General features: G+C 38.0%; 1 protein-coding gene across 1 annotated transcript in view; it reads right to left on the bottom strand.

The window, feature by feature from the left end:
• Window positions 1-249: 249 nt before the first annotated feature.
• CLIC4 (chloride intracellular channel 4) overlaps window positions 250-14,035 on the bottom strand; it is a 76,605-nt gene continuing 62,819 nt past the window's right edge. Inside the window, exons 5-6 of the mRNA XM_059138570.1 lie at window positions 5,187-5,368; window positions 250-4,453 (exon numbers count right to left, since the gene is read on the bottom strand). Coding sequence (XP_058994553.1) covers window positions 4,289-4,453; window positions 5,187-5,368 — 347 coding nt within the window. The 3' untranslated portion in view covers window positions 250-4,288. The remainder of the gene's footprint in view (window positions 4,454-5,186; window positions 5,369-14,035) is intronic.

Genomic DNA, 14,035 nt, shown 5'->3' with positions numbered 1-14,035 from the left:
TATTCTCACACACACACAGACACACACGCACGCACACACACTTGAGATTTTGTTGGAAAACCTACTGAATTTATAAATTACTTGAGACAGAATTAAAACTCTTCGTAAGCTTCCTATCCATGAACATGATATACCTATCCATGGAGCAAATTTCAATTAGGTCCTTTGATAATAGTTTGCACTTTTCTTCATAACGGAATTGCATGGTTTATTAGATTTGATCTAAGATTAATAGATTAAAAGGTTAGCTTCTTTTAAAGCATTTTATTTTTTAGAATAGGTAACATATGTTACAAATTTCTCAAATCTCAAAAAAGTATACATTGACAATTTCCCATTTTCCTCAGTCACCCAGATTTTGTCCAGAAAAAAATGTCATCCAATGTTACTAGTTTATTAATTTTAATATAGTTAGTATTAGTATGTAGTAATTATATTTTTTCAATATTTTATCTAGTAATCTGGCTAAATTTCCTTATTATTTCTGATAGGTTATTTTGTATTTCTTTTATGTATATGCATCATCTGCAAAAAGCATCCATTTGGTCATTTTTTTTCCATTCCCTATTCTTTCTACAGATTTTACTGCATTGACTAGCACACTTCTAATAAAGTAGCTGTAAAAAGTAGCCAAATAATAGCTGTGATAGAAGGCAATCCTGTCTTATTCCTGGCTTTAATGGGAGGGCTTTATTTCATATTTATATATGAAATTAACTGTAGGTTCTTGGCAGATGGCTTTTCAGGTAAAAAATATTTTAATCTCTGGCCCTACTTTGCTAAGAATGAGAATCATAAAAGTTTCTATCAAATTATTTTATGCACCTACTGAGATGACCATATGAATTTTTTCCCCTTTAATCTATTAAATGTGTTGAGTCACCCTCTCATGGAAAAAAGCAGTCTCAAGTAAAACACTTTTACCCCAGGTTGTTATTTATTTTCATGAGGTGGGGGAAAAAAGAACATTTTATGATAGTGAAAATATACTTTATTTTTTTTTAATACAATAGCTGCCAGCAATATACTGGTTCTAGAGAGAGAAAAGAAAATACATGCATTCTATAATAAGCTTTCATTTGCCTTTTCAAGTAATTCTAAAGAAAATACTCCAATTCTGTTCAACATTAGGACTGAGGGAATTGAATTTTTTTCCATGATAAAAATATGATTTTGACAGCCCCAATCCTGATCATTTGTAAAGGATAGAATTTTTTTTAAAAGCCTATATAGTATATCAACGATGAATGCTTCCCTCTCTGAATCAAATACTGATTATAACCAGTGTAAGAAAATGGTTAATCAATAAATGATGAAATGTTTATCAAAATGTTCATGAAAAAATACATTGCTATTTCTTCTCATTTTTTACCTTGTAGATATTTCCTAAGTGGATATTTTAAATGTACAGAAACAAAAGCTAGCTATGTAACTCTGAAGAGATTCAAAACTCAACAGACGTTAAAATGCCTAAAATCTAGAGTTGATCAACTTAGTGTAAGAATAAATGTCAGAAATCTCTTCATTGTATACAGATTGCTCAAGAGTTTAAAAATAAATTGTGTAAGCTGAGTTATCAAGAAATCAAATCTTATATATATGATTTTCATCACAAAAGTCAATGATCCTAATAAAAGGTATTAGAGGGATATTGAAAATCTACATCTACATTTTTTTAAAAAAGGAAGTTATATCAACTCAAATAGTAAAGAGCTTTCCAACTGTTCAACAGAAAAATTTCTCAGAATTCCTTGGAAAATAAGTGAGAGTTTCCATTCAGACTCTAATCTTGCTGAAGTGGTACAGAAGGGGCTTAAATGAGGAAACAAATGAGTTAGTTGTAAAAACAGCATCAGATGGTCTGCATTGTATCAGTTCATACACACTACATGAACTGCCATGAAAACTTTTATGCCCTAAAATCTCCCAAGATTTTAAGCTATGATCTTTCCACAAGTATAAAATGAGGGAAAAAATCATGTTCTGGGTCATCCTTTTTCCTAGCTTTTGTCCATATGCCAATCTCAATTTCATCTAACTATCTTCCCTGATAACATAATAATAAAATCTGTCTTTCTACATCAAAATCGTAACAGACAGCCCGGCCTTTCTTGGACATCTAGAGAGAGAGCCAAATACAATCAAAAGACAATGAAGAGAATAAATATCCAAAGTGAAAACAGTTCATGACTGAATTTCAGAATGTGGTTTCGTCCCTCTATTTTGAGCAATGTACCTCCGTGCTCATTAGCCCCTCTATTCTGCACCACTCAGTCCCCTGCTCACTGGGAAGAACAGACCCTTCTCCTGAATCTTTTTCATACTTTGAGAGCCCTAAGGCGAGGTTCAGTATCGCCTGAATGTCAAGTCACTACCGGTTTAAAAGGAGGTGGGAAGCGGCGATGGCTGCCTGTGTCCTGGTGCACACGGGACATTTTCACCCACTGAAACTACTGCTCTGGAATTTCTCAGTGATAACCTGAGTGCTTTTCTTGCAACCAGATAAGTCACTATCCAATATTTAATTACAAAAAGGTGGGTGCCCAGACTTTTAATCAGCAATAAGGAGTTGTAAGAAGGGCAAGGCAAAGAAACCTCCCTGAGCCAAATGGATTCAATCTGGAGCTTATCTTTCTGTACCAAGCTAAGTACTGATAGGTTAAAAAATGCAGTATATGCTTATAAAAATCAGGTTGCTTCCCTAACGCCAGTGATTACTAAATGTTAACACACCAAAGGGGGGGGAAACATTGCCATTTTAAAGCAATAATATAAATTTCCAAAAACAGCCTATGAGAAATAGCACATCTTAAACAAGTTACATATAAAAAAATTACCAAAAATGTATTTTAGTTACAACCACGGTCTTTGGAGCAGTAGTACTTAGGAAGTCCATTTTTTAAAAATGAATAAATACGTAGCAAACTTTTGTTTTATTTTTACCAAGTTCATCTTCCCTTGTTAGAGAACCAATCATTCCTGGTTTAGGACTTCGATTAAAAAACAAACAAACATGCAGAGTGCTATTCCTCAATGTAGCTTTAGAAAAATTTAATCGAAGGAAGTTCAATGATTGAGATTAGGCAAAACTGCAGTAAATACGTACTCACCATTACAACTATAATATAGTTCAAAAGGAGTGAACCACCCTCTACCCAGAGTTTAACAGTCACTGGGGAGGGAGAGTGGAATGGGAAAGCTGGTAATGTGTGTTTTACCTTGCTTTTGATATATGATGGATAATGCATCCTTTAGATTATCCATACTAATTAAATATGCTTCAGAAACAAAATTCTGCCTAATATTTTGACAGACCCAAGCTATATTCCTTAGGTTAATACCTGCGTTAATTCTGACATTACAAGTTGTTGTACTGCTGTAGCTAAATCAATTAAGTATCAGTTTATGTAGTGTTACTCAACAGATCTCTGGACAGCAAGGTCTATGCTTACCAAAAAGGGAGCTTTTTAAAATAAAGGAGGAAAGCAATAAAGTTCCAAACAAATGGCACTGGGCAGAATACACATAAAAAAACAACACATGTGGACAGAGTAGCAGGGGCCCATTGGTTTTTCTCATGCTTGAGGAAGATCTTGAGGGCATCACCCCTCTCTCTCTGAACTTTTAGCTTCTACAGAGCCTCAGACAGAACTGGCATGAAGGATAAATGTTTTTGCGCAAAAGTAAAAATCCATGTACAAAGTAAAAACAGCAAACTCTGTAGTGACTTTCTGTGGAAGGCTCTCTTCACCGGTGGTGACAGACCCAGGACAGACTGAACTGAAACAGAGTATTCTGATACAGTAGCGGTCCTTTCATATACTCTTACTACATATTATACAATTCCCAGAATACATAAATATTCCTTGTACCATGCACTGTGCACCAATTTGGGGCTGACTGAGGAGGTCGTGGTACTATTTTAACAGTTAAACACGGCACATCCGAAGTTCGGCCCTCTGTCCACTGTGGACAGATGAAACGGTCAGGGCTCCGGACAGACAGCGATCTACTGCTCAAGTGGGGAGTGTGGCGGCGTGTCTCTGAATTAAAGGAGAGGAGGGTATGGGGCAGGGGAGGGACACAGGATACAGAGTTTTAAACATAATACTGCTTAGGAGTGTATATTTAAAGATAGCTACTATACCTTGTCTATCCTTTATCGTTATCTTGAATAACTGCACGTTCATGCAAAATAAAATTTCTACTTTATAGGAACAGGAGCAGTCTGTTAGGAAAAGCATATTCTTAGGGGAAGATGCAAAGACATCTCTCTCATCAGTGACATTTACTTGGTAAGTCTTTTGGCTACATCACTATAGGCTATTTCGACCTCCTTATCACTGGGACAAGTGTTGGTGAACTCGTCCCTACTGTACGCATTAGTTAAGTATCTCCAGATGCCGGTCATCCCTTTCGGAATATCAAAGTTGCGGTATTTTTTGGCCACCACCTGAAATACAAAGACATCAAAAGTTAACATTTATTTTCCATGACTTGTAAACCAGACTTAGCTCCGATTTTAGGGCATATGAATTCTGTGAATCTCTGAGAACTGCTTCTATTTGGGAAGAAGTCCCCTTCATTCTAACTAGAGTTTTAAACAATGACAAGGGACGCAGGGTACATCAGAACTTCAGTAATGTGACAAGGATTGCAAACGCCTGCCCTGGTGACCCAGAGGGACAGCCGGGGGAATCCCCAGGTAAATGTTTGAAGGCGCACACACGATTCTGTTTTCCTTGGTCTTGATCTTTGTCATAAAACTAGTGTTAACTACTACTCTATTTAGCATAGTGTCTTACACAATAAATGCTCAGTAAATATTTCTTTGCCTTGTATGGATGTAACCAGGTGATCAAAGAACAGAATTTGACAACATAAGTCAATGTAATAAACTCAATTCAAACTTTCCTGCTACATTTTTGAATTTTTAAACAGTCACACACACACACACACACACACACACACACAAATTCTTCATATGCCTCAATTTTAAGACATAATTTTCCATTCTACTAACCCTAGGGTATTCCAACTGATGCCTAAATAGCATTAAGTTATAATGTTCGGGGTTCCTAGTCATATACCAGATCAAAAAGAAAGTCATAGACAAAGAAAGTGCTATCTTAGTACAGAGAATATGTGGTCTAATGGCAACGTGACACCACATCCAACTGGCCTACCTTGACAATGTGCAGCTTGGGAAGCAGGTTGCAATCAGCTAATGTCATTTCATTGCCATCCAGAAATTTACGCGTAGAAAACTTAATGTCTTCCATACTATTCTCATCAATTTCATCAGGGAGTGGAGAATTCAAATATTCATCCAGTTTCTGCAGGGTTTTCAAGAGACCCCTCTCCAATGCTGAAAGAAAGATGGGGATACTGTAAGACAGAAAACCACCCAAGCCCCAAAGCAGCAGCAATACTCTTCCGGTCAGTAACTATTTTATCAAATGTTTACGCTGACATGAAGTGCCGCAGAACAGGACAGGCAAGGTTCCTGCTCTCCTGGAGCTTATTTACGAGGGACAAGGGATGAGACAAGCAAGTACATTTGTTCAGGTAAATACAGAAAAGGGCATGACAGTTTCAAAAACTGGAATCTGTAACAACTCAGCAACTAAATGCCCCACTTACAAACATACTATGACCTGACACACTTGCTGTTCAAACTAGAAAAATGAGTGAGAAAAGGCAAAGCTATTAATTCAAGTCTAGGAAAGAAAATTTTGCCAAGACAGAGATTCTTGCCCCGAATTTGAATGCCTATTTCCCCAGTAATATTTGGATTTGTAACCAAGAAACATGCTAAGATCCAATACAGACCATCCAAGCAGAAAGCATGAAGTTTTTGTACTGTCTTGTAATACATAGGAAGCCAAGAACATATAATAATAAAATTATTATTTTATAATAACACGCTGGCATCTGAGTAGAGAGTTCAAGTTACAATAGTGAATCGGGGGCTCTTCAACCAAATAGATTAAGAAGCTATGATTGTTATAATTCAGAGACGAGTGGGACAGAGCCACCCCGGTATACCTGGAAAGTCAAGGGTAGTGACCTTTAGCGGACGGGGTGGGGATGTCCTTAGAGAGGAATAGGGAATAACAACAGACAAGTCTTCTATTATCGCTTCTTATCCTTTACCTTCCCAGGCCCCCTTCACCCCCCACTCCCAGAATGCCAAGCTCACACTGCTCACTGCAGTGCTCGGTCACGGAAGAAAGCTAAACGTCACGAGGTGACAACCAATACAGTTATAAGTTCAAATAAATTTAGTTCCATTAGAGAAAAAGACAAAAGTTTTCTATGCTGCTCTTCTTCCAAATTGCTCCCACCCACTCATGCCTTGGCCCCCTCCTAGCAGTGTAGACAGCGGATGGCAGTCTGAGCTAGATAAGGGGCTGTAGGCATCCAGAGAAGTAAGTGGATTTTAGACATACTTAGAAGACAAAAACCAACAGAGCTTGGAAACAAAACTGAGTATGGAAAAACGATAGATGTTTTTAACAAAATACAGGCGTGAGCCCCTACTACATGCCAACTGTTACTCTAAGCATCGTTAAACCCGCTCTTGGACAAAGCAGTTTGCATTTACATTTTGGGGAACGGGCACAGCACAGAGAAACGGCCAACAAACGATTCCCAGGGCAAACGCTGGTATCATTTGCTGCCACATTTCCCTGCCTAGAGAAGCAGGTTCATGGGGTGCGGACATGAGTTCAGTGCATGCTGCTTTTGAGGTGTCTGTGGGACATCCATGTAGAAGCGCCAGACAGACAGCTGGGCCACAGTGTCTGGAACAATCTGGGCTGGAGCAGTACGACTGGAAATCCTGAGAACATAAATGAACGCTGAAGCCAGGGAAGTGAAGGACGGGTGGAGTGCCCAGGTGGAGGGCCCAGGGTAGTGCCCTAAGGATCATCATCTGTGGAGCTGCGCCAAGCAGGTAGGCCACAGTCACTGTCACACAGCATTCCACTGTGCGATTATGTAAGTGCTCGTCCATGCCCTTACTGGGGTCTGTATTGTTTCCGGTTTGAGGCTCATGACTAATCGGGTAGCAAACGTTCTTGGACAAATCTTTCGGTGCACGTCTGTTCCTAGTCCACTCAAAAGTGGAGCTGTGGGTTACTGGGTATACCTGTGCTCAGGTTGAGGAGAAACTGCGATCCACTTGCCAAGTCCCACACGACAAAGAGCGGTGCAGAGACGTCCCAGTGACTTCACACCTTCAACACCACTCGGTAGGGTCAGCTTTAGTCACTTGGGGGGATGACCAATCAGGTGTAACACCTTCTCCTATTTACTACTTGGATATCCTCTTTCTGTGAAGTGCCATTTGCTTATTCTTCATTACGTAGCTTATCTTATTTGTAGTTCTCTGTAAATGGTTCTACATGTTACGTGTACCTTCACCCTTTTCACTCCCTAAATGGTGACTTTTTACAAATCAAAGTTACTAAAACTAATGTCCAATTAATCAATTGTTTCTTCCACAATGAGTGCTTCGTCCAGATTAAGAGGAAATCTTACCTATCCCCAAATTATGAAGATACCCTCCATTATCTTCTAGAAGGTATATTATTTACCATTCATATTTATATCTACAACCGTCCTCAAGCTAGTTTTTGTGTAGGGTGTGAGACAGGGGTATTTTCTTGACTCCGTATTCGGTTTCACTGTTCTATTCGTCTATTCTAGTATTAGTACAACACTGTTTTAACTACTATTCCTTTATAAGTCTTGATATCAGATAATATTAAGTCTCTCTTGAAGATCATTTTTGCTATTTTGCTATTCTTGGTTCCTTCCATTTCCCTAATTAATTTTAGAATTAGCATGTCAATTTACACACATGCGTGCATGTACGCATGCACAGAAAACTAGCCGGGCTTTTGAATGATCTACAGATTCAACAGAGCCCAACTTGAGAACGGGCATCTTTATAATACTGAGGCTGCCAACCTATCAATACCGCTTATTTAAATTCATCTCTTTCAGTGTTGTATGTTTTCTATGTAGAGGCTTTGCTCATCTTTTATTGGATTGATTCCCCTAAATACCTGATTTCTTTTAAAAATATCTGACATTTTGGGGCACCTGGGTGGCTCAGTGGGTTAAAGCCTCTGCCTGTGGCTCAGGTCATGATCCCAGGGTCCTGGGATTGAGCCCCACATCGGGCTCTCTGCTCAGCAGGGAGCCTGCTTCCCTCTCTCTCTACCCGCCTCTCTGCCTATTTGCGATCTCTGTCAAATAAATAAATAAAATCTTTTTTTTAAAATCTGACATTTTGATGGTGTAAATATTTTTGCAGTTTTCTGTGGTTTGTTGCTAGCATGCAAAAACACAACTGATTCTTCTAATGGCCTCATACACAGTAACCTTGCTAATTCATTTTTTTTATTCCTACAGTTTCTCAGTTGATTCCTTTGGATTTGCTACATACACAATTATATTGCTTAAGAATAATGACAAAATTTGTTCCTTCCTTTACAATGCTCTTACCTTTTTTCCCTTTTTCTTGCCTATCGTATTGGCCAAGACCTCCACTTCAGTGCTGAACAGAAGTGGGGACAGTGAGCACCACTTCCTAGTTCCCAGTCTCAAAGGCAACGTTTTATTAGTTCTCTGTTACATACGATATTTGCTGAAGTTTTTGTAGATTCTCTTGCCAAATTAAGGCACTTCCCTGCTATATCTAGTTCGTTAAGGAAAAAAAAAATCATCGTACCCTAGGTATCAAATTTAATCAAGTACTTTTTCTGCTTCTATTGAAATGATCATATTTTTCTCCTTTATTCTATGAATTTATAGAGATAGTTTCATGTTTAAACAATCTTCTCTTCCTCAGTTAAACCCCACCTGGTTGTGTGTATTATCTTTTCTCATATTGCTGGATTAGGTGTGTTTTATTTTAGACTTTTGCATCTATGTTTGGGAGAGACTAGCCTGAAGTCATCTTTCTTTTGATGTTCTTGTGTGGTCTGAGTGTCAAGGTTGCCCTCAAAAAGCAAGCTGGGAAGTATCTTCCTCTCTCCTGTTCCCTGTAAGACTGTGTAACACCAATGTTACGTCTTCCCCAAATGCTTAGAAGAAATGCATCGGTGGAGCTATCTGGGTCTGGAATTTCTTTTAAAAATGGTTTTAGGGGCGCCTGGGTGGCTCAGTGGGTTAAGACTCTGCCTTCAGCTCAGGTCATGATCTCAGGGTCCTGGGATCGAGCCCCGCATCAAGCGCTCTGCTCAGCAGGAAGCCTGCTTCCTCCTCTCTCTCTGCCTACTTGTGATCTGTCAAATAAATAAATAAAATCTTTTTAAAAATATTTTAAAAAAAAGAAATGGTTTTAAATTATAGCTGTAAGACTATTTACATTTTATGCCCTCCTATAGTAATTCTGTTACACTATACTTCCTGTAAATTTAACTGATAGTGTTTTCAAATTTATAAGCATAAAAACTTTCATAATATCCTCTAAGAATCACTTCAATGTAAGTCCTGTAACAATCCCCTTTCATTTCTAATACTGGTTACTACAGCCTTTCTCATTTTTCTGGATTTTTCTTGTCAAGATTTATCAATTTGATAAACTGATATATCAATTTATTGACTTTTCAAAGAAATTTTAGCCTTGCTGACTCTCTGTCATATTTGTTTACTGTTTCAAGGAAATCTGCTCAATAGTATTTCCATTCTCTACCTTCTTGGGTTTAACTTGATCTTTTCCTACCTAACCCTCGAGGTGCAGACGGTCAGATTTCCCATCTTTTTTTCTAATATAAGCACTCAGAGGTATAAGTTTCCCTTTAAGCACAATGTTAGCCATATCACATAAATAGACATCTGTTGTCTTTCATAATTTTATTTTTCTTCAGCCCATGGGTTACTAGAAATGCACTGCTAAGTTTTCAAAGACGTAGAAATTTTCTAGCTGTGATTTTTGTCATCGATCTCTAGCTTCTTTTCTTTGTGGCCAGAAAAAAATATATTCTGTATGATTTCAATTTCCACTTTTTGGAAAAATTTTCAGATTTGCTTTACGGCCCAGCTTTACAGTCAATGTTGATGAAGTGTTCTTACGAGCATTTGAAAACCAGATGTATAAGTCAGTCACTGGGGACGGTGTTCTAAGTACCTATCAGCGAGACTACACGTGTTCCTTGTGTTGTTCAGTCCTGCTAGACCCTCTGATGCCTCGTCTTTGGGTGATTCTAACAGTTATTAAGGGATTGAGTTAAAAATCTCCCACCAAGAATGTGCATTAGTTTATTTCTCTTTTAATTCTATGAATTTGGCTTCTATATTTTCAGGCTAGGTATTTAGTAATACAGATTCAGAATCGTTCTTTCAGGTAGATTACCCCTTTAAATCAGTTTGAAACATGCTTCATTATGTCTAGTTGGTGCTTCTTAACGTCTCCTTGTCTGGTATCGGTGCAGCTTTGCCCACTTCTTTTGGTTGGTATTCACACCACTTTAACTTCACCTTCCCTGAATACGTGTGTGTTTCACGTGTATGTTGTATTCGTTCTTGCACATAAGCAACACTTTTTTTAAAGATTTATTTGTCAGAGAGAGAGAGAGAGCACACAAGCAGGGGGAGCAGGAGGGAGAGCAGGCAGAGGGAGAAGCAGGCTCCCCACCAAGCAAGAAGCCCGATGCAGAACTCAATCCCAGTAGCCTGGGGTCATGACCTGAGCCGAAGGCAGCTGCTTAACCCACTGAGGCACCCAGGAGTCCCAACAACATATTTTGGAGCCAGCTGCCAAGTGACGTCTTCGACTTGGGAGTATTTAAGTCATCTACATTGAACGTAATTACTATAAACTTTGGTTTAAATCTGTCATCGTACATTTTGATTTCTACTTGCTCTGTGTTCTCTTGCTTCTTTTGGATTAAGTTTTTAAAATTTATTATTAATTTCTCCCTCTATTAGTGTATTATACACTCTTACTAGTCTTTGTTCCCCTGACTTACTAAAGTTCACTTATAACTTTCAGCACTTCCAGGATAAGGAAAGGGCCTCATAACGCTCTGCTGTCACTACCTCCCTCCTGTCCTGAAGGCTGCTATTGTCATGTATATTCATTTCACTTGGATTTTAAATTCCACAAGGTGTTACTGTTTTTTATACAGACAATATTCATTTACACTTTATAATGTATTTATACTACTTTTTGCTTTCCTCCCTTCTTGCATCTCTTGCTGTACATCTGAAGTCATATTTCTTCTTGCTGAAAAACTATATATTTCTTCTAGGGAGGGTCTACAGAGATATGTACTCAGTTTTTGTTTGTTTAAAAATGTCTATTTCACCATCACTTATTAAAGTTCATAAATAAAAAATTAATGTCTTAATTATTACATTCTTACAGCATTTTTTTCAGCTGAAACACTTCGTGAATATATAATAGAATCAATTCTCAGAGCAGCCATGGGACATAGGAAGAGTGGATAATATCCTACTGGAAAGATACAGAAATGAAGGAGAATCTGCCTTATTCTGAACATCAAATAAAAACGACCCTGACTGACATCTTAGAGAACGTGGGTATGTTATGACCACTGGAACCGTAAACTAAATAGTGAATTTTGAGGCTCACGGAAAAGGTGGTAAGAAAAAGCGGACCGGTTTAGCAAGTATATGAATCCAGGGGAATAAATATAAAGGTCATATCTTGAGGCAAAAACAAAAAATTATTTGGATGTGCTTGCTTGAAGAGTATTTCACTACTTACAGAACTTTAATTCACTTTTAGCTCTCTGAAGAGCTCTGAAGATTGTCTTCTGGATTCTACTGCTGCTGCTGAGAATCAGTGCTCACTCTCGCTGCTTTACCTTAACCAACTCTCTGCCATCGGTAAGATTCTGTCTGGTTCTCAGCAGGTGCCTATGTACACACAGGTGTGGTTCTCTTTATATTTGTCCTGCTGGGGTGGCGTAATGTTTGACTCCATGGCCTGTTACCTTTCATCAGTTTTGGCAAATTCTTGGCGATTACCTCCATGTCTTTGGCTCCATCTTCCCTCCCCTTCTGGGACTCCACTTACAGACATGTGTTCCTCTCTCCGTTGTGTTCTGCAAATCTTGCACTTATTCCTCCAGTTTGTTTTGTTTGTCCTTTTGTCTCTGCGCTTCCATTAGCTATTTCCTTCTGACCTCTCTTCAAGTTCACTAATTCTTCATCACTGTCTCATCTGTTCGGTTCATATACTGGATTCATAATCTCAGATATCATATGTCTAAATTCTAGGACTTCCATTTGGATTTTTATAATGCCCAGTTCTTAGTTCAAATTTTCCACATTGTTCTTTTAGCTTTGAATATGAATCTCTATATTAAAATCAGTATCTGATAACTGACTATCTTGTCATTTTTAATATGTCTGAAAAATATGTATTGGTGGGGCACCTGGGTGGCTCAGTCAAGTGTCCACTCTTGATTTCAGCTCAGGACATGATCTCAGGGTCAAGATATGGAGCCCCTTGCTGGGCTCCGTGCTGGGCGTGGAGCCTGCTTGAGACTCTCTCTTTCCCTCTGACCCCCCATGCCCCGCTTGCTCACAATCTTAAAAAAAAAAAAAAAAGGATTAGTTATGTTCAGTCTTTTAACATTAGCACTGTTAGATTTTTAGAGTTGTTAAATTTTTAAACTCAGGGATGGTTTATATTAAACTAATAGTCTACGAAATCATGAACCTCTTCCTTCTAATTCTTGTTATTAAATCAATGCATTATTCTTGCTTCCTTAACTGGACTCTGTTTTCTTTGAAGGTAAAGTCTGTGTCTTGTGCCTCTTCCGTATAGCCCCTAATATTCACAGCATTCTACCCAAGCACGAATTAAACATCTGTTCGATATCTGTCACAGACGGAGGAAGGCCAATAATTACATATAAAAGTTTGGAGTTTCTTAAATGTCTAGAGAAGATTCAAAAGGAAATCAGGTGAATATGTAGAATAGATACTTTTTAAAAAAAAGTCAGGTGAGTGGAGATATTTGTATCTGACTGTTCAGATACAAATATCTGTGGGAAGCTGAAAAGGAGGTAGGAATGGCATATTGCCATAGAACATAAGAGCCATTTTAAAATGTAAAGAAGAACTGGTAAAACTTTTTACTTAGGTAACATATCAAACACACTGGAATGTATATATGTCAAGTGACAGATGACAAGATCAAGGATCTACTTATTTTATGAATAAAAGGCACTCTAGCCATAGCCAGATGAAGCTAGTTGATTTCTTAGAAAAAAGAGTTAAGCAGAAGGACACTGGAGCCCAATAAACTAGAGAAGCTGAGCTGTAGCTGTGGAAGTCACAAGGAACCAAGCCATTTAAAAGAAAAAGTCAAAAATACAGAAGCAGTAAATATAACCTTTCATTGATTACATGCAAGTTACTGATCATGCACGCAGTCATGAAATGTTAAATTTATAAAGTGCCAAGAGAATAAAATGTGAGAAATAGCTAGGTTACTTAAGGAGTCTAGGGCAGGATGGAAATTTCATGGTGTACTTAAAAGGGGGTGGTGGTTGGTGAGAAGGAAGGGACAGCAGCATCTCGGGACTGTCAAAGAACCAACTTAAAGACTCAATATGCTTCCTATCAAAATCAGTGAGTACAGAATAAATGCACATTAGATATAAGGATTTATTCTTTGACCAGATTACAATGAACGGAGTTGTGGCCTCTATGCAAGATAATACTGTCTGAATTCAAACACTGAAACAAAGTCTGGGCAAGTTTGTGATCTTCAACCTGCTCTTAAATTCATCCTTCTCCTGGATTAGTTTTCAAATATATTCAACAGAAAAACTAAAATACTCTGAATTTATAAGGTTTGAAACATATGATATTTATAATCCTAGACGCGATGCACAGACTAAAACTAAGTCACCGGTAAACATTAAAATTACTATTCTTTCTACCATTTTGGACCAAGGTAAGCACTTGCAATGAAGCTGAATTGCTGTACCTCCTAGAAATATTAATTTTTCATTAAGAATCTCAGAATAAAGGGTATATT

Source organism: Mustela lutreola, chromosome 10, assembly GCF_030435805.1.
Source record: "Mustela lutreola isolate mMusLut2 chromosome 10, mMusLut2.pri, whole genome shotgun sequence".
Classification (NCBI taxonomy): Eukaryota; Metazoa; Chordata; class Mammalia; order Carnivora; family Mustelidae; genus Mustela; species Mustela lutreola.
This window is presented reverse-complemented; position numbering and strand designations above follow the sequence as displayed.